Source organism: Jaculus jaculus, chromosome 14 (genome assembly GCF_020740685.1).
Source record: "Jaculus jaculus isolate mJacJac1 chromosome 14, mJacJac1.mat.Y.cur, whole genome shotgun sequence".
Taxonomy (NCBI): domain Eukaryota; kingdom Metazoa; phylum Chordata; class Mammalia; order Rodentia; family Dipodidae; genus Jaculus; species Jaculus jaculus.
In genome coordinates, this window is record NC_059115.1 from 32,304,117 (window position 1) to 32,321,975 (window position 17,859).

At 48.7% G+C, this 17,859-nt stretch overlaps 1 protein-coding gene across 4 annotated transcripts; it reads right to left on the bottom strand.

Annotated features, from left to right (window-relative positions):
- Positions 1-24: 24 nt before the first annotated feature.
- Il17rc (interleukin 17 receptor C) lies at positions 25-17,847 on the bottom strand. 4 transcript variants are annotated; one of them, XM_045133746.1, is made up of 18 exons: positions 16,452-17,844; positions 16,138-16,159; positions 15,796-15,903; positions 15,486-15,548; positions 15,289-15,398; positions 13,362-13,473; positions 13,024-13,068; positions 9,415-9,554; positions 9,135-9,194; positions 7,622-7,676; positions 7,358-7,536; positions 7,224-7,274; positions 4,576-4,621; positions 4,297-4,418; positions 3,972-4,031; positions 3,509-3,557; positions 856-951; positions 25-664 (listed from the first exon to the last, which is right to left on the bottom strand). In XM_045133746.1, exons 1-18 carry the CDS (start codon positions 16,554-16,556, stop codon positions 39-41), a joined length of 2,049 nt encoding a protein of 682 aa, XP_044989681.1. In that variant the 5' UTR covers positions 16,557-17,844; the 3' UTR covers positions 25-38. The 4 variants fall into 4 exon arrangements, with proteins under 4 accessions (XP_044989681.1, XP_044989679.1, XP_044989682.1 ...); XM_045133744.1 differs by having other exon boundaries at positions 15,796-15,948; positions 16,452-17,843; XM_045133747.1 differs by lacking the exon at positions 9,135-9,194 and having other exon boundaries at positions 15,796-15,948; positions 16,452-17,847.
- Positions 17,848-17,859: the final 12 nt, after the last annotated feature.

The following is a 17,859-nucleotide window of genomic DNA, read 5'->3' on the forward strand; positions in this document are numbered from 1 at the left end:
AGACACACGTGTGCTTCGCGTGGGTATAGTGTGTTCCTTTATTCAAGCCCAGGCCCCGGTCCCAGGTCAGGGCCCGCATCCCGCCCCCCGGGCGGGAAGTAGCGGTCCAGGGCGGGCTGAAGGGCCCGGCACACTTGCTCCGCCCTCTCCTGGAGTCGCCCCGGGGGCGTGGCGCCGGGCTCCTGCAGGGCGCTCAGGAAGCCCGGCAACTGCGAGGGTAAGGAGAAGACTGGCGCGGCGCGGAAAGGGGCGGGCACGTCGTCCGGATGCAGCAGTCCATCGAAGCACACCCCGAGGTAGCGACCCGGCGCCCGACCTTGCAGGAAGTCGGGCAGCACGCAGCTGAGCGAAGCGGCGAAGGCGTCGTGTGGGCCCGGCGCCTGCTCGGACGCCGACGCCGCGTCCTGCAGCCACTGCTGACATAGGGCCACGGCCCCGGGCGAGAAGAGCAGGACCACCACGCCGCCCTCCTGCAGGGTCTGGCGCCGCTGTGCGTGGAACCAGGCCAGGGCCCCCTGCGCGCTCAGCTCGCGACGGCTCCATAGGTCCACGGCTACGCGCAGCGGCAGGTGGCTCAGGGCCGACGCCAGAGCGGCCACCAGACGCTCGAAGCCCGCGCCTTCGGTGGCGTGCAGGAGCAGAGCCACACGAAGTTGTGCGGCCGCTGCGGAAGACGGGAGAACGGGCGTGAGCCGGCCGTGGGGAGCGATCTCCAGCCGCGGGCGCAGGACCTGCCCTAAGAGCCTTGGCACCCTGTGAGGGGGAGGGCCCCAGGCAGCAGTGTCTCACCGTCCCTCTAGCTCACCCAGCCCTTCCGCACTTTGGACTGCCCCTATGGAATGACTGGGAACTCACCTTTCACGCGGTCCTTCCGGAGGAGGAGGAAGAAAAAAAGTGCAGCGCCCAAGAGTAGGCAGGCCAGCCAGACCAGGGCCCAGCGCTTGTGGATATCTGACACCCAGAGAAGCACGGGCGGGTTAGAAACTTGACACCTTCACTCCAGTTCGGAGAGGAGCAAGACAAGGCGTAAAGAAACCAAGTATACTGACCCAAAGGCCATAGCACATAATGTGAGAACATAGTACCATTTATCTGTGTGACTTTGGATAAATACCTCACCTCCTGTCTCAGGATGTTTGTGAAGTTGGGATAACAGGACCAAGTGCATAAGGTTGCATGTAAAGTACTTAAAGCCAAGCATTGTAAATGTTCAAATGTCAGCTGAAATTGTCCCCTAGGGCTAGTGTTGTGTGTCCTTGGCCTTTCTGTTTTGCCTGACTGCAATAGCCTTCCAACTGGGATCCCTGTTGTCTTCCTCAAGTACAGTGATTCTACAGGCAGACCTAGAGGTCTGTTTAAAATGCAAGTATTTGGGCTGGAGAGATGGCTTAGCGGTTAAGCGCTTGCCTGTGAAGCCTAAGGACCCCGGTTCGAGGCTCGGTTCCCCAGGTCCCACGTTAGCCAGATGCACAAGGGGTTAGGGTTAGTTCGTTTGCAGTGGCTGGAAGCCCTGGCTCGCCCATTCTCTCTCTCTCCTTCTATCTGTCTTTCTCTCTGTCACTCTCAAATAAATAAATAAAAAATGAACAAAAATATTTAAAATGCAAGTATTAGCCGGGTGTGATGGCTCACGCCTTTAATCCTAGCACTTAGCAGAGGTAGGAGGATCCCGTGAATTCGAGGCCAGCCTGAGAGTATATAGTGAATTCCAGGACAGCCTGGGCTAGAGGGCACCCTACCATGGAAGAGACCAAAAATAATAATAATAAAATAAAATACAAGTTATTCTTTTTTTTAACATACATGTGAGGGTAAGCACATGGCCAACCTTGGTAGTACCACCTCTTTGAAACAAGCACTCATTGGCCTTGAGTTCACCAATTAGACCAGACTAGCTGGCTAATTGCTTCAGCAATCCACCTCTCTGGTTCCCCAGTGCTATAGGTACATACTTGAGCATTTCTATGTGGTTTCTGGGAATCAAATTCACAGGACAAGCGTTTTACCAAAGGAACTATCTCCCCGGCCCCAAATACAAATTTTGTTCTAGCCCTTGAGGGAACGTGTGCTCTAAGCATAAAACTCAAATACCCTTCTAGGCCTCTCATCTTCACCTCATGACAAGCTTGCTTGCCTGCCCCAAACACTGACAACCTTGCAACATCTCAAAAATGTACTTCAAGCCAGGCATGGTGGTGCACACCTTTAATCCCAGCACTAGGGAGGCAGAGGTAAGAGAATCGCCATGAGTTGGAGGCCACCCTGAGACTCCATAGTGAATTCCAGGTCAGCCTGGGCTAGAGTGAGTGAGACCCTGCCTAAAAAAAAAAAAAGTACTCCAGGAACTCTCCGGAGAGATGGCTTAGCAGCTAAGGTGCTTGCCTGTGGGCCAAAGGACCCAGGTCTAATTCCCCAGGACCCACATAATCCCGATGCACAAGGTGGCACATGCATCTGAAGTTTACTTGCAGCGGCTAAAGACCGTAGCATGCCCATTCTTCCTCTCTCTCCCTAATAAATAAATAAAAATTAAATATTAAAAAACTTCAGGCTGGGTTTGGTGGCTCACACCTTTAGTCCCAGCACTCAGGAGGCAAAGGTAGGAAGACTGCCATGAGACTACATAGTGAATTCCAGGTCAGCATGAGCTAGAGTGAAAACCACCTCAAAAAAAAAAAAAAAAAAAAAATCAGGGCTGGAGAGATGGCTTAGCAGTTAAGGCGCTTGCCTGCCAAGCCTAAGGATCCAGGTTTGTTTACCCAGTACCCATGTAACCCAGATTCACAAGGTGGCACATGTGTCTGGAGTTCATTTGCAGCAGTTAGAGGTCCTGGCACACCCATTTGCTATCTGTACACCTTCCCCTCCATAAATAAATACATATTTTTTAAATGTACTTCATAGGCTGGATGCAGTGGTGCACACCTTTAATCCCAGCAATCAGGAGGATCGCCAGGAGTTGAAGGCCAGCCTGAGATTGCATAGTGAATTCCAGGTCTGCCTGGGCTAGAGCAAGACCCTACCTTGAGAAACAAAAAAAAAAAAAAAAAAAAAGAAAAGAAAGAAAGAAATGAGGGCTAGAGAGATGGGTTAGGGTGTTAAAGGTGCTTGTTTGCAACCTGATGGACCAGGTTTGAATCCTCAGTATCCATGTAAAGCCAGATGCACAAAGTGGCATAACAGCCACACTAATTTATATTCATTCATGTTTTATTTTCTGTTTGTTTGTTTGAGGTAGGGTGTTGCTCTAGCCCAGGCTGACCTGGAACTCATTATGTAGTCTCAGGGTGACCTCAAACTCACAATAATCCTCTGACCTATGCCTCCTGAGTGCTGGTATTAAAGGTGTGTGCCATCATTCCAGGCTCTGGGAGATGGCTCCATGGTTTAAGGAGCTGGTTTGCAAACCCTGCATGACTAGGTTCATTTCTCCAGTTCTTTCATAGAGCCACATGCACAACAGGGGCCTCCTAGTATATAGAGGAAGGGCAATTCTTGTAATACTCACACTTCTCCATGGGGCAGGCCCATAGTGCTCCCAGGTCGTCATCCCACAGCTGTAAGACAACCAAGTTCAGAGTCCCCAAGTTGGTGTTCCACAACCATTAGTTTCTGGCCAGCCTGATGGGATTCCCTGCATCAGCTCTGCATTTCCTAGTATACGGCAGCTCCTGCAACCAGCTCTGCCTTTGCTTAAGCTGAGCCTACTGCCCAGGCTGATTTCCTCCATGCCAAACTGGGCCCACAGAAAGAGATCCATCAGTGAAGCTCTCCGGAACCTAACATTTATGGGTGTGTTCATCCATTTACTGGTCTCTACTAAGCAGTGAGCTCCTTGGGGACTGTAACTATGCTTCTATGCTTAACCTCCCCAGAGCTAGATACAAAATAGTCACAAACAAATACTGAGTACTGGTTTTAGATATACTGCCTTTGGTCGCTGGGACAAGGCCCTCCTGTTACCAACTCACCTTCAGACACTGTCCTGACTGAAGGTCTTGCAGCAGCTGTTCTCCAAGGTGAGCTGCTCTCTGCCAAACCAAAGAAGGGGGGCTGTCACCTCAGGGTAGTACCCTGAGGAGACCATCAGTATGCAGTTCAGCAAAATTGGCTTGAGGAAAGCTGGGAGACTTGAGAGGCTACTGAAAAAGGCCAAAGTCAGACACCCCACACACTCACACACCATTCATTCATCCCCAGAGAGGAGCACAGAGCCTGACAGAATAGGAGGAATGTGAGTGTCATGTGAAATTTGGAGGAAGATAGGTCCATGGAGGAAGGTCCACTCATCCTCACCATGGAAGTCTTGCTGGGCAGTGGAGTACAGCCACTGGGTCCCAAGGCACAGAGTGATGTGTCGTTCTGCAAGCCTCTTGACTCCACCAGCAGCATATCATTCTTGAAGGGTCCCAGGGAGTCTGGGAGGAATGAGAGGCCACTCTGAGCAAAACCCAGCCATGCTGGGAGCTGCCACCCACCCCTTCCCATGCCCTGACCTTCATCCCCAGAAGCTAGCACCTCTAGGATCACCTAATCACAGTGGCCCTGTCCTAGCCACCCTCAAGCCCTACTTACCAGACCACAAGCACACTTGCAGCTGCACCTTCTCCCTACTGCTCACCTGCTTAGAAAGGTCCAGAGTTAGAAGCACCAGAGAAAGCAAGAGCCAGGGCAGGAGAGGGGCAGGCAAGTGGAAACCCATCTGTCTGTGTCTGCACTCGACTAGAGGTTAGGCAGACCAAGGTTCAGGCCGCAGGATTGAAGTTTTCTTAGCCCCAACCCTGTGAGCATACCTGTCCTAACAGGCATAAAGCCTGTTAAAGCCTTAAAGTTCTTTTAATAAACAGACACTTAAAACATTCCCTTTTCAAAAATAAAAAAAAAAAAATCCCTTTTCGTCTAACCATTGCAGTCCCTTCCCACCTGACCACCTGCTTAACATTATAGCCCCCAACCCTCTCCCTCATTCCTTCTTTTTTTTTTTTTTAATTTTTTGTTTATTTATTTGAGAGCAACAGACAGAGAAAGAGAGAGAGAGAATGGGCGCGCCAGGGCCTCCAGCCACTGCAAACGAACACCTGATGCGTGCGCTCCCTTGTGCATCTGGCTAACGTGGGTCCTGGAGAATCGAGCCTCGAACTGGGGTCCTTAGGCTTCACAGGCAAGCGCTTAACCGCTAAGCCATCTCTCCAGCCCCTCATTCCTTCTTTTGCTGGGATATTTAAATTCAGTTTAAACATGTTAACTTACTATAATACATTTTTTGCTTTTCTTCATTAGAACATAGGTTCCTTTGACATGAGAAAATTTATTGGTTTTATTTACTGACAGACCACAAGTGCCTGGCACACAGTAGATGATCTTTTTTATCATCATTAAATTACTGTATTTATTGAGGGAAATACAGAGCCAAGGAAAGACATCCATGTGGCTAGAGATCCCACATGGAGGGCCTGGGAAAACCGTGTTTTAGAGACAGGGTCTCATTGCAGGGCCCAGTCTGGCATGTAACTTACTATGTAGCCTACACTGTCTTCCAAGTGCCTAGATCAAATGTGTGGTGAGTCACCATTCCCAGCTAAATCGTCAATAAATGTTTTGTTGTTGTTGTTGTTTTTCGAGGTAGGATCTCACTCTATCCTAGGCTGAACCTGAAATTCACTATGGAAGTCTCAGAATGGCCTCAAACTCACAGCAATCCTCTTACCTCTGCCTTCCAAGTACTGGATTAAAGCACTAAGCTCAATAATTTTTTTTTTTACTTCATTATTGTTTAATCTTTTTAAAAAAAAATTTGCTTTATTTTTATTTATTTAAGAAAGAGAAAGAGGCAGAGAGAATGGGTGTACCAGGGCCTCCAGCCACTGCAAATGAACTCCAGACACATACGGCCTTGTGCATTTGGCTTACATGGGTCCTGGAAATAAACATGTGGTCCTTTGGCTTTGCAGGCAAATACCTTAACTACTAAGCCATCTCTCCAGCCCAATAAATGTTTTTTATAGCCAGGTGTGCTAGCACATATCTTTAATCTCAGCACTGAGGAGGCAGAGGTTGGAGGATCACTGTGAGTTCGAGGCCACCCTGAGATTACATAGTGAATTCCAGGTCAGCCTGAGATACAGTGAGACCCTACCTCAAAAAAACAAAAATTAGGGCTGGAGAAATGGCTTAGCTATTAAGGCACTTGCCTGCGAAGCCTAAGGAACCAGGTTTGATTCTCCACCACACACGGCAGCATCTGGAGCTTGTTTGCAGTGGCTGGAGGCCCTGGCATGCCCATTCTCATTCTCTCTCCACCCCCCCCCCAATAAATAAATAAAATATATTTTTAAAAATGAGAGTTTCCAGGCATGGTGGCACACACCTTTAATCCCAGCACTCAGAAGGCAGAAGTAGGAAGATCACTATGAGTTCCAGGCCAGCCTGAGACTACATAGGGAATCCCAGGTCAGCCTGGGCTAGAATAAGACCCTACCTTGAAAAAAAGGGGGGTGGCTGGAGAGATGGCTTAGCAGTTAAGACACTTGCCTGGAAAGCCAAAGGACCCAGGTTCAATTCCCCAGGACCCACATAAGCCAAGGTGGCTCATGCATCTGGAGTTCATTTGTAGGGTCTGAAAGTCCTGGCGCACCCATTCTCTCACTCTATCTGCCTTTCTCCCTCTCTCCCTTTTTCAAACAAATAAGATAAAATAAAGTTAATTTTAAAAAGTTAAAAGTGGGGCTGGAGCCGGGCGTGGTGGCACACGCCTTTAATCCCAGCACTCGGGAGGCAGAGGTAAGAGGATTGCCATGAGTTCAAGGCCACCCTGAGATGACAGAGTTAATTCCAGGTCAGCCTGGACCAGAGTGAGACCCTACCTCAAAAAAAAAAAAAAAAAAAAGTGGGGCTGGAGAGATGGCTTTGTGGTTAAGCGCTTGCCTGTGATACCTAAGGACCCTGGTTCGAGGCTCGAGTCCCCAGGACCCATGTAAGCCAGATGCACATGGTGATGCATGTATCTGGAGTTCATCTGCAGTGGCTGGAGGCCCTGGTGTGCCCATTCTTTCACTCTCTCTCTCTGCCTCTTTCTCTCTTGTCACTCTCAAATAAATAAATATAAATAAAAGAAAAAATAAAAATTAAATAAAAAGTTAAAAGTGAATGTTGAGGATATAACTTGTGTGAGATATATGTGCAGGTTTCACCCTCAACCCAGTGCTCTGGATCCCCCTTCTGACCTGGACACACATGTTGGGGTGACCATCCAGCAATGGGAACTTGTGGACCTTCTGTGGAAAGCAGGAATGAGTGAGGTCATGAAGGGGGACTCCAGGGTTTCCCTCTCTCCACCTCCCACCTCCACCTCACTTACATTCACAGTGACATTCTCCCGTGGCAGCAATGGGACTGCCAGGCAGGGACTCTGGTCGGATGCCTGCCAACACAGAGTCACCTCAGCAGACAAAGAACATGGTGCACTCAGCCTCCAGCTCCGTGAGGGTAGCAGCTGCAGCCTGGCTGCATGCCAGAGGTTCCTGTGTGCACGGGGATCTGCAGCAGAGGCCCAGGGTCACTGTGCACTAGGCTTCCTAGACACCCATGCTGTCTCCAGACCGTCTATGGGAGATCTCCTCACCTTTCTGGAAGGGGCAGAAGTTGGTCCTGACAGAGTCAGGCTCCAGGGGCCACAACTGGAAAAAGCAAATGGTTTTGTTCAGGTTAGTTCAACCCAGCCAGCCCTCTATGAGCATGTGCCAGGCCCCTCTCTGCTAGGCAGTAGAATGCATTCGCAGCTATATTTCACAAACCATATTTCACTTTCACAAACACTTGCCAGGCCATCTCCCTTTATAGAGATACATAGAGAAATCGTCACAGCTGCAAAATATATTCTTTCAGCAAACACTATGCTGAATACTCACATTTGTAATTAACCAACTTTTAAAATATTTTATCATTTATTTGACAAAGAGTGAGAGTATGGGCAAACCAGGGCCTCCTCTTGCCACTGCAAACAAACTTTGTGCATCTGGCTTTATTTGGGTACTGGGGAAATGGATCCTGGGCCATGAGGCTTTACAGGCAAGCACCTTTAACCAGCAAGCACCTTTAACCACTGAACCATCTTTCCAGATCCTCAACAAACTTTTTCTGAGGTAGGGTCTCTCTCTAGCTCAGGCTGACCTGGATATAGCCTCAGGGTGGCCTCAAACTTTCAGTGATCCTCCTACATCTGCCTCCCAAGTGCTGGGATTAAAGGCATTCGCCACCACGCCCAGCTAACTTTGAACTTTGATCCTCCTGCCTCTACCTCCCAAGTACTGGGATTTCAAGCATTCATCATCAGACCCCACTTTGGTGATGCCCAAATGTTAAAGGGATACATTAACAAGAAAGGGCAGAGAAAGGAACCAGGAGAGGCCAGGTGATTGCAGGTAAGTTTCAGGAAAGCTGTGACATGTGAGCCAGCAGGATCTAGCTGTGCCAAAAGTGATGAGGACTGCCTGAACAAAGGCAACAGTGGGTGTATCATTTCATAAACTTCCCACAGAAAACACTGAGAAAAATATAGTGGGAAAAGTTCAGTTGAGGACAGACTATGGGGCTCAGAATGGCAGACAAGCGATGGAAGAGAGGTGGGTTAGAGGTTGTTGAATGTCAAAGATCAAGTGAATGGGACCCCGTGACTAATTAAATGTGTGATGCAGGTAAAGAAAACAACCAAAATATTTAAGCCTGGATGTGGCATTCTTCCTTACCTCAGCCCCATGATCCCATTCCCATTTTACAGGTAGGAAGCAGGTTCAGAGAGTGGCTTGTGCACACAGCTGGTAAACAGCAGAAGCGTGGATTCAAACCCATCTAAGTGCATAGCACACATTCAAAGGAGCACAAAGAGAGAGTTCAAGGAGGAAGGGATGATGTCAAGGAACAGGTGATATGTTAGTGGGCTGTGAGGCATAAATGGCAATCCTGTGGATGGAAGACTAGGAAGATCATTCTGGGCATGTAACAGGCAGAAGGCATAGGACAGCCAAGGGCCCAGGGAAAGACAGCCCCCTGAGGGAGTCATGGTCTCCCAAACAGTATGGAGGATAGTAAGCCCAGAAGGGTGGAGGCCACCTTATCTCCATCTTCTCTGCTCCTACCTGAATGCAGAGGCAGGGAACCAGGTCTGTATGGTTCAGAGTAATGGTCTGCGGCCCAGTCTGTGGGACAAACAGATGGAGAGAAGTTGGAGAAGGTAAAGAAGAGGAAGAGGGGAAGGCCAAAGTTGACAGAACCAGACAGACAGAAGTCCTCCTCCCCTCATCAATGTTCCCTTGCTCTGGGTGTGTCCTCCTCAGGGGTCCTTTTTGACAGTGTATACACATCTTTAGCATAAACATCAGCCTGGGGTGGAAGTGGAGCTGGGAGGAGATGCCTTACCAGGTTTCTGTGCCACCAGGGTTTGAGGGGACCCTGGACCTGATCCCAATACAGCAAGAGGCCAAAGTGCTTCCTCTCAGGGACATCCAGCACCAGACACACATTGTCACCATCTGCAGACACGTTGAGCCATGGCAGGACTGGTGGGGAAAGCAGAGAGGGCAGCTTAGACTTTACTCCTGCACAGCCACCCTGGGCCATACTCACCAATTGCCCCTTTGGAGATGCTATCAAACCTCTTGGACTAGGAGGCCTTAGGAGGGCAGAGATTGTACTCATCTCATACTAGATGTTTTCCCCAGCCACTCAGACCCAGAGCTAAGCCCACGGAGGCTCTTGTGGTCTTGGGATAGCTTCTCTCTCTCTTTAGTCCCTCTAAAGCCAGTAGGGTCCTACACCTCCTTACACAAAACATTCTCCTCAGAATTTCATTATGCCCCACAGAGCACTCCCAGTAAAAGCCAGAGTCCTTACAATAGCTTTCAAGGCCCTAACAAATTTAGTTGCCATGACCTCTCTACCCTCATCTCCTAGTACCTGTGCCCTTGATTACTCTGCCACAGACAAATTGAACTTCTTATCCCTTAAGGACATCTAACCACATTCATACTCTATGTCCTTCACACTGCTCTCTCCCTGTGGCACCACAGTTTCTCAAATATATGGTTCCTCCATCATATCCTCCACTACAGTGAGGCCACCCCTTTGTTGCCAATTCCCAACCTTCCTATTCCTTTTTCTTGAGTTTTCTCTATAGCTGTAGTCACCATCTACCCTACTGTATAGCTCACAGCTTTATGGGTTTATTGTGTCCTCCCTTACCCACACCCCAACTCTGACAAACAGCTCCATAAGGACAGAGTTTTATCAGTTTGCTTATTAATTTATTATACCTATGCCTAGTGCAAAAAATTACTTAGTCAATATTTGTTGAATAAGGGAAGCAATATCTACTGAATGAAGAAGTGAAATACATGATGTCTATCTGTTTTCAAAGATCTGGTGTGGAGTAGTCTATGGATTGCCAAAGAGAAAGGCCACATTAAAATGTAAGGGGCTAAAAATAAAACAAAATTTAAATAAAGAAAGACTCAGGCTAGAGAGATGGCTCAGTAGTTAAGGCACTTGCCTGCAAAGCCTAAGGACCTGGGTTCAATTCCCCAGTACCCACGTAAGCCAGGTAGGCAAGGTTGTTCATGTATCTGGAGTTCATTTGCAGCAGCTGGAGGCCCTAACGTGCTCATTCTCTCTATTTGCCTCTTTCTCTCTCAAATAAATAAATAAAAAATAAAAAAGAAAGACAAAGAAATTATATTTTTTAAAAAAGCAAATAGGGGCTGGAGAGATGGCTTAGTGGTTGAGGCACTTGGCCTGAGAAGCCTAAGGACCCATGTTCAACTCCCCAGATCCCAAATAAGCCAGACACACAAGGCGGCAAATGCACAAGGTTACACATGTGTACAGGGTGGCATATGTATCTGGAGTTCAATTGCAATGGCTGGAGGCTCTGTAGTGCCAATTCTCTCTCTCTCTCTCTCTCATTAAAAAAAAAAAAAAAAAAAAAAAAGAGGGCTGGGGCTGGAGAGATGGCATAGCGGTTAAGCGCTTGCCTATGAAGCCTATGGACCCCAGTTCGAGGCTCGGTTCCCCAGGTCCCACGTTAGCCAGATGCACAAGGGGGCGCTCGTGTCTGGAGTTCGTTTACAGTGGCTGGAAGCCCTGGCGCGCCCATTCTCTCTCTCACTCTCTATCTGCCTCTTTCTCTCTCTGTCACTCTCAAATAATCAAATAAATAAATAAAAATCTTTTTAAAATATTTTAAAAAAAAGAGGGCTGGAGAGATGGCTTAGCGGTTAAGGTACTTGCCTACAAAGCCAAAGAACTCAGGTTCAATTCCTTAGTACAAAGTCAGATGCACAAGGTGGCACATGCATCTGGAGTTCTTTTACAGTAGCTGGAGGAGGCCCTGGCATGCCTATTCTCTGTATATATGTACACATCTGCTCCTTCTCTCCTTTTTCTCTCTCAAATAAATAAATAAAATATTTTTAAAAGAAATAAAAGAAAAGAAAGTTAAAAATTTTGACCTAGAATTCATTATGTAGTCTCAGGCTAGCCTCAAACTCATAGTAATCCTCCTACCTCTACTTTCTGAGTGCTGGAAAATTTTTAATATTTCCAAACCACCAGTGTTTATATCTTAATTTTGGTGCAGTGTTGGTTGTGCAGGTATATACATACATAAACACTAGCTGAACAGAGTTGAATATAGGGGCACACTCCTATAATCCCTGCTACTTGGGACATTGAGGCAGGAGGATTCCAAGTTTGAGCCCAGCCTGGACAATATAGGATGAACCTGTCTCAAAATTTTTTTTTTTACTTACTGGGCATGGTGGTGCATGCCTTTAATTACAGTACTCAGGAGGCAGAGGTAGGAGGATCACCATGAGTTTGAGGCCACCCTGAGACTACATAGTGAATTTCAGGTCAGCCTGGACTAGAGTGAGACTCTTCTTTGAAAAACAAAAAAAAAAAAAAAAAAGTTTTTTTTTAAAAATATAATTGAACTGGACAATAAAATCAGAGCATTTATAAACGTTTCTGTAAGTATGTTATACAGACTAAGTAGAAAAAAATACAGGACTGGAGAAATGACTCAGCAGGCACAAGGTGGCACATGTGTCTGGAGTATGTTTATAGGGCTAAAGGCTATGGCACACCCATTCTCTCTCTCTCTCTCTCTCTCTTTCTCTCTCTCTCTCTCTCTCCCTTCCTTCCTCTCTCAAATAAATAAATAAATAAATATCATATAAAAATACAAAACAGGGCTGGAGGGATGGCTTAGCAGTTAAGGCGTTTGTCTGCAAAGCCAAAGGACCCAGGTTTGATTCCCCAGGACCCACGTTAGCCAGATGCATAAGGGGGTGCACGCATCTGGAGTCCATTTGCAGTGGCTGGAGGCCCTGGTGCTTCTCTCTCTCTCTCCCTCTTTCTCTGTCAAATAAATAAATAAAATAATTTTTAAAAATACAAAACAAAGGTAACAGAACCTTGATCTTCTTGGCCCTTATATTTCATGTTTAACTGCATTTCCATTTTGATCTGTGGAGGAGGGCACCACAATTTTTCTCTTTCCTTCCTTCCCTTCCTCTTTCCTTTCTTCCTTCACCCCTTCCTTCCTTCCTTCCTTCCTTCCTTTCTTCCTTCCTTCCTTCCTTCCTTCCTTCCTTCCTTCCTTCCTTCCTTCCTTCCTTCCTTCCCTCCCTCCCTCCCTCCTTCCTTCCTTTCTTCCTTTAAGACAAGTTTTCATGTAATCCAGCTAGCTTCTAATTCACTCTGTGGCTGAAGATGACTTCTAATCGGCCTCCACCTTCTGCGTGCAAGCACCATAATATTGGCATTACTTGGGACCACTAGATGTCCCTGGTTACAAGGAAGAGATTCATGTTTATATTTCCAATGCCTGATGGAATGAATGAATGAGCTAGGTGAGCTTCTGGAATGTGATATCCCAGAGCTGAGAACTGAAGTCAACTTCAAGGGCTCCTCATGTGAACAACAGACCCCATCCCTCCCTCCACTCAGCCCACTGTTCCTAGCCCCTACCCCAGCAGCTCTGGATGCTGTCCCGGACTTCGAGACCCCTGCAATCTGGAGAGAGAGAGCACAGAAAAGCCTCCAGTGGGGCTGGAGGCCAAAAAAGAAGCAGGCTAATCCAACACATGAGGGCTCTGGGGGGACTTCCTGACCCCCAAATACCACCCACGCCTACCCAGTGCACAAAGCACTCACCCCAGGGGCTAGGAAGCTATGCCATCTGGAGAGAAACACAAGGATGTCAGCTCAGAGCCCTGTCTGAGATGGGGCTAGGAAGAGGGGAGTGACTAGGGGAGACAGACTAGGCAGGTCAGGACAGGGGCCCTTGAGACTCTGAGGCCATTTACCAGGTAGCTGCTGGGTGAGGTTGAGTTCCTTCTGGTACCTGGGCTGTGTGTAGGACCAGATTCTCACCTCAGCCCCCAGACCAGCTTCGAAGCAGTCAAATACTACAGAGCCCTGTAAAGGAAAAGGGTGGTAAAAGGCTGGTGGTAGATGGCTCTGAATCCAAGCTAAGGACTTAGGTTTGTCTACACGGACCATTCAGCCTAGCCACTGCCCACATTCCCAACCATGTCTAGCCTGAAAGCTACCATTAAAGTACCTCCACAGGTTCGTTCTAAAGCAAGCATCCTTTGTAGTGGTGTTGAAAGGGCAGAAGTAGACATGGCTGTCTGAGTCCCTGCCCCACCCTTACTGTCCTAGGCTGGCCAAAATAAAGTTCCTGAAACACCCCAACAAAAGTACGGGGCTCTCTCCTCAGTAGTGCTTATAACTGCCTTGTGAGGTGGGTCAAGCAAGTCTTCTACTCTATAATTTTCCAGATGGGGACTGGGATCTGGAGGAGTTTGAATGATTTGGTTCCATTGGAGTCAGACCTTCCAAATATGTGTGGCCTGCCCCACATGCACAAGCATGGTCCTTAGTCCAAGAGTTCAGAGAAGTGCATGCATCCCATAAAATGCCCTTCTCCAAGCCTCTTCTCTACTTGAGTTTCATTCTCCAGTACCCACAGAAAGGCAGATATATGTGTCACTTTGTGTGTCTGCCTTTCTGTGGGTACTGGGGAATCAAACCCAGGCCATCAGGCTTTGTAAACAAGTGTATTTAACCACCAAGCCATCTCTCCAGCCCCACTTTCACATCTTTCCATCATTTATTTCTTTCTTCTTTTCTGGTTGTTTATTGTTGTTGCTTTGTTTTGTTTTGTCCTTTTGAAGTAAGGTCTTGTTCTAACCCAGGGTGATCTAGAACTCACAGTGATCCTCCTACCTCAGTCTCCCTAGTGCTGGTATTAAAGGTGTGTGCCATCATGCCCGGCTCATTTATTTTCTTAATAAGTCTGTAGGTATCATTTAAAAAAAAATCTTTTTTAGAAAAAGGAAGGTTAGGACTGGGGAGCTGGCTTAGTGGTTAAAGGAACTTGCTTGCAAAGCCTGGTGTCCTAGGTTCAATTCCCCAGTACCCAAGTAAAGCCAGAAGCACAAAGTGGCACATGAGTCTGGAGTTAGTTTGCAGTGGCAGGAGGCCCTGTTGCACCCATTCTCTTCCCACCCACCTCTTTCTGTCTCTTTCAAATAAATAAATTAATTTTTTTAAAAAAAGCAAAACAGGAGCCAGATATGGTGGCACATGACTTTAATCCAAGCACCTGGGAAGCAGGAGTAGAAGGAGCGCCATGAGTTCAAGGCCACACTGAGACAACATAGTGAATTCCAGGTCAGCCTGGATGATAGCAAGACCCTACCTCAAAAAAACAAAAACAAACAAACAAACAAAACCAAGGTATGGGAATGTCAATGTATAATAGAGTGCTTGCCTCATATGTTCAAATCCTTTGGTTCAGTTCCCAGCAATAAGCACACAAATACATACACACACATCACACAACGACAACAACAAATACTACTAGCATCATCATTACCACACACACACACACACACAAAAAAAAAAAAAAAAAAATCAACCCCAGTTATACACCACTACCACAAGTAGAATAGCTACAGTTTCAAACTACAGTACCCAGTGTTGGCAAAGATGAAAAGCAAATGGATGCTTCCAAGCTGGTGGGAATGTCAATGGTGATTTCTCACAAAGTCAAACACACAAGGTAAGCTGCTCTTATCCTCACTTTACAGAGAGAAAAGCCCAGGCAGGAAGGGCTGAAGGATCTTGCCCATTGCTCTGATCAGAACCAAGAGACAGTACATGAGATTGTTTTGGATCTTGTATCTAGAAAGTGGTTATTCTCATCAGGAGGATGACTTCACATACCACAGATTGACCAGGCTGCACCAGAGTAGCAGGCACTTGTACCTCCAGCAGGGCGCAGCGGGCAGTGGGGTAGGCCTGGAAGGAGATCACGACCTGGGCCTGGAGAGAAGCTATGAGCAACAAGTGGGGGTCAGTCAGGCCAGGGGCCATAGGCAAGACGGTCACAAGAAGCAGTTGATCCAGCTGGCTCTCCTTACCGTTCCTAGGATCCTCGAACTCTGAAGCAGATTTTATCTCATCTTTAGGCTGTACCCAGTGCCCTGCAAGGAACAGAGAGCCAGCCCAGATTAGGCTCCTCCTCTAGGCTGGCTTCTGCCTTGGTTTCCCTTTCAAAAAATTCTTTGCTTGGAAGCAGGAACCAGGTCTGGGGAGACCAGGCTAGCCTAGGGATGCTCAGACCAGAATCAAACACCACGGATACCCCACACTGTCTGGTGGAGTCCCTGCTCCTCATGACTTCCCCAGATACTCATGTGTATACACCCAGTCACAGGACAACTTACTCACCATGCACAGCCAAGTGAACAGTAACACGAACACAGAGATCACAGTCGGTCTGCTGTCGACACCTCAACACCAGTTCTGTCTGTAGGAGCGTAGGCACCAGCACAGGGCCTGGGGCAGACAAGATATTCCCAGGCAGGCAGAGCATATCACCATCTGTGTGTGAAAGTGTGGTGGGAACTGAAACTGCTTAGAGTCCAGTTTGGTTGCACCTGTCACCTCCAGAGGATCAAGAAGCTTGGCCTATCCTGGGCCAACGGTGGGCAGGATGGGCATGGGGCTAGAACAGTTCTTATTCCTTTTACCAACTTTTGACATTCTTTCTTTAAAAGAAGCAATACTTACCCCAGAGGTGGCAGGAGAGGTCCTGAGAAGGAGGGAAAAGACAGGGTTTATGCCCCCAAATCTAAACATGTCTCCCTGCCTGAGACCCTTCCCACCGACTTCTTTCTGGAACTCCCCAGCTTCAGCCCCAGCCCCTCCCAAAAGAAGACAGCGCCAGCTCCTGTCCCTTTTCATCTTCTCTGCTTACACCAGCACCAGCCAGACCAGCCAGGGCTGTTCTGGTGGAGGCAGTTGACAGGAACAAAACCAGGGCTTTGATAGGCCACAGACTGAACCCTGAGCCTTCCCCCAAAGGTGCTGGAACCCAGACTCACAGGAGAACAGCGTGCAGTGTCCTGAGGCCCCACAAGCCTCTCCAGAGAGATGACCACGGGGCTTCGGCCCAGTGCCAAGGACAGCAGGAACCAGGGCACAGGCATTCTTCCAGGTGCTAGACAGCACCCAAGCCTGAAGGGCTGCCCTGCCCCCCCGAGGGGGGGGCAGACACACCGCTCTTGCTGCCACTCAGCTCCAGGTTGGTGGGTGACAGTGGGGCAGGGGGAAGAGAATGAGAATTCCTCCCTAGCCTGAGCTAAATTTCCCACTCCTGGGAGCCCTGACTCCCGGTCCAGTTTTCAGCCCAAGTGCTTTCGGTTTGGTTCCCAGCAGCCAGCCCGACTGTTCCCGCCCCACCAAGTCCCTCCCACAGACACCAGGCCTGGGAGCTAGCAGTTTTGGATTGGGGTAGTGGCCTATCCTTCTCCTCCTCCTTGGCTGACACCTGGCTGGGAGGAGCTGGGGAAGCCCGCACAGCCGGCATCTAGGCTGAGTAAGGGAGCTCTTAGTCACCCCAGTGTCCCTAAGCGAAAAGGCCCCAGGACTGAGCAATCCAGGGTATTTCCACTTTCCACGTGACCAGTGCACTTCAGGGACCCACTGAGTACCTCTTTGGATATTTTGGGCTATTCATACACTCCCTGGGCCCCAGTGACCCCTGTGGGACAGGAGCTCTGAAGGCAAAGCTACAAGGCACCACAAAATGGGCTTTTCACTCACGGCCTGATGTAGGTTCAAGGCTGGTGGTGGCAAGGGACAGAGAACCCAGAGCCCAGCAGACAGAGGTGTTGGGGGGTCACCAAGGCTGGACAATCAGCCTCGCTGAACCTCCGTCTTTCCTTGGGTCTTAGAAGAGTCACAGCAAAGACAAGATTCCAGGAGCTCACCAGGTCCTCCCTGCCTTTCACAGGCACTGCTTGTGTGCATGTGAGGGCCGTGGGGGCTGCTAGAGAGTGCGCTACACGGACTCATTAGCTGCCCCAGAACGAGCCTCAGGCACACTCCCCAATTCAGAGAGCCAGCCGCACAAGACTGTGTGTCTTCACTCATCCAGCACATTCGCCTTTATTGATCTTTCTGGAGCTTGGTTTTCTGCAGCACCTCTATTCTGGCCACCTGGGGCCAAAACTTTTCCTGGGTTGAGAAAATCCTATCTTGCTCTCTGGGAAGGGCCTCCCTCTGGGAAAGCGGTGGGGGGCGGGGGGGCTGCTCCTTGGCTCTCAAGGTATTTTTCCTCCCTCACATCTCCTGAGCTCCCTGCAGGGCAGAGAGCGCTCCAGCTCCCTGGCCCTGGCTCAGCTCTTCAGCCTGGACTGGAGCACGGCAGCGGGCTCTTTCTGGAGCTCTGCGGAGAAGCGGCAAGGACACGCGAGGGACCTGGGCTGGGCCTTCCCGGGTTTGGGGTCA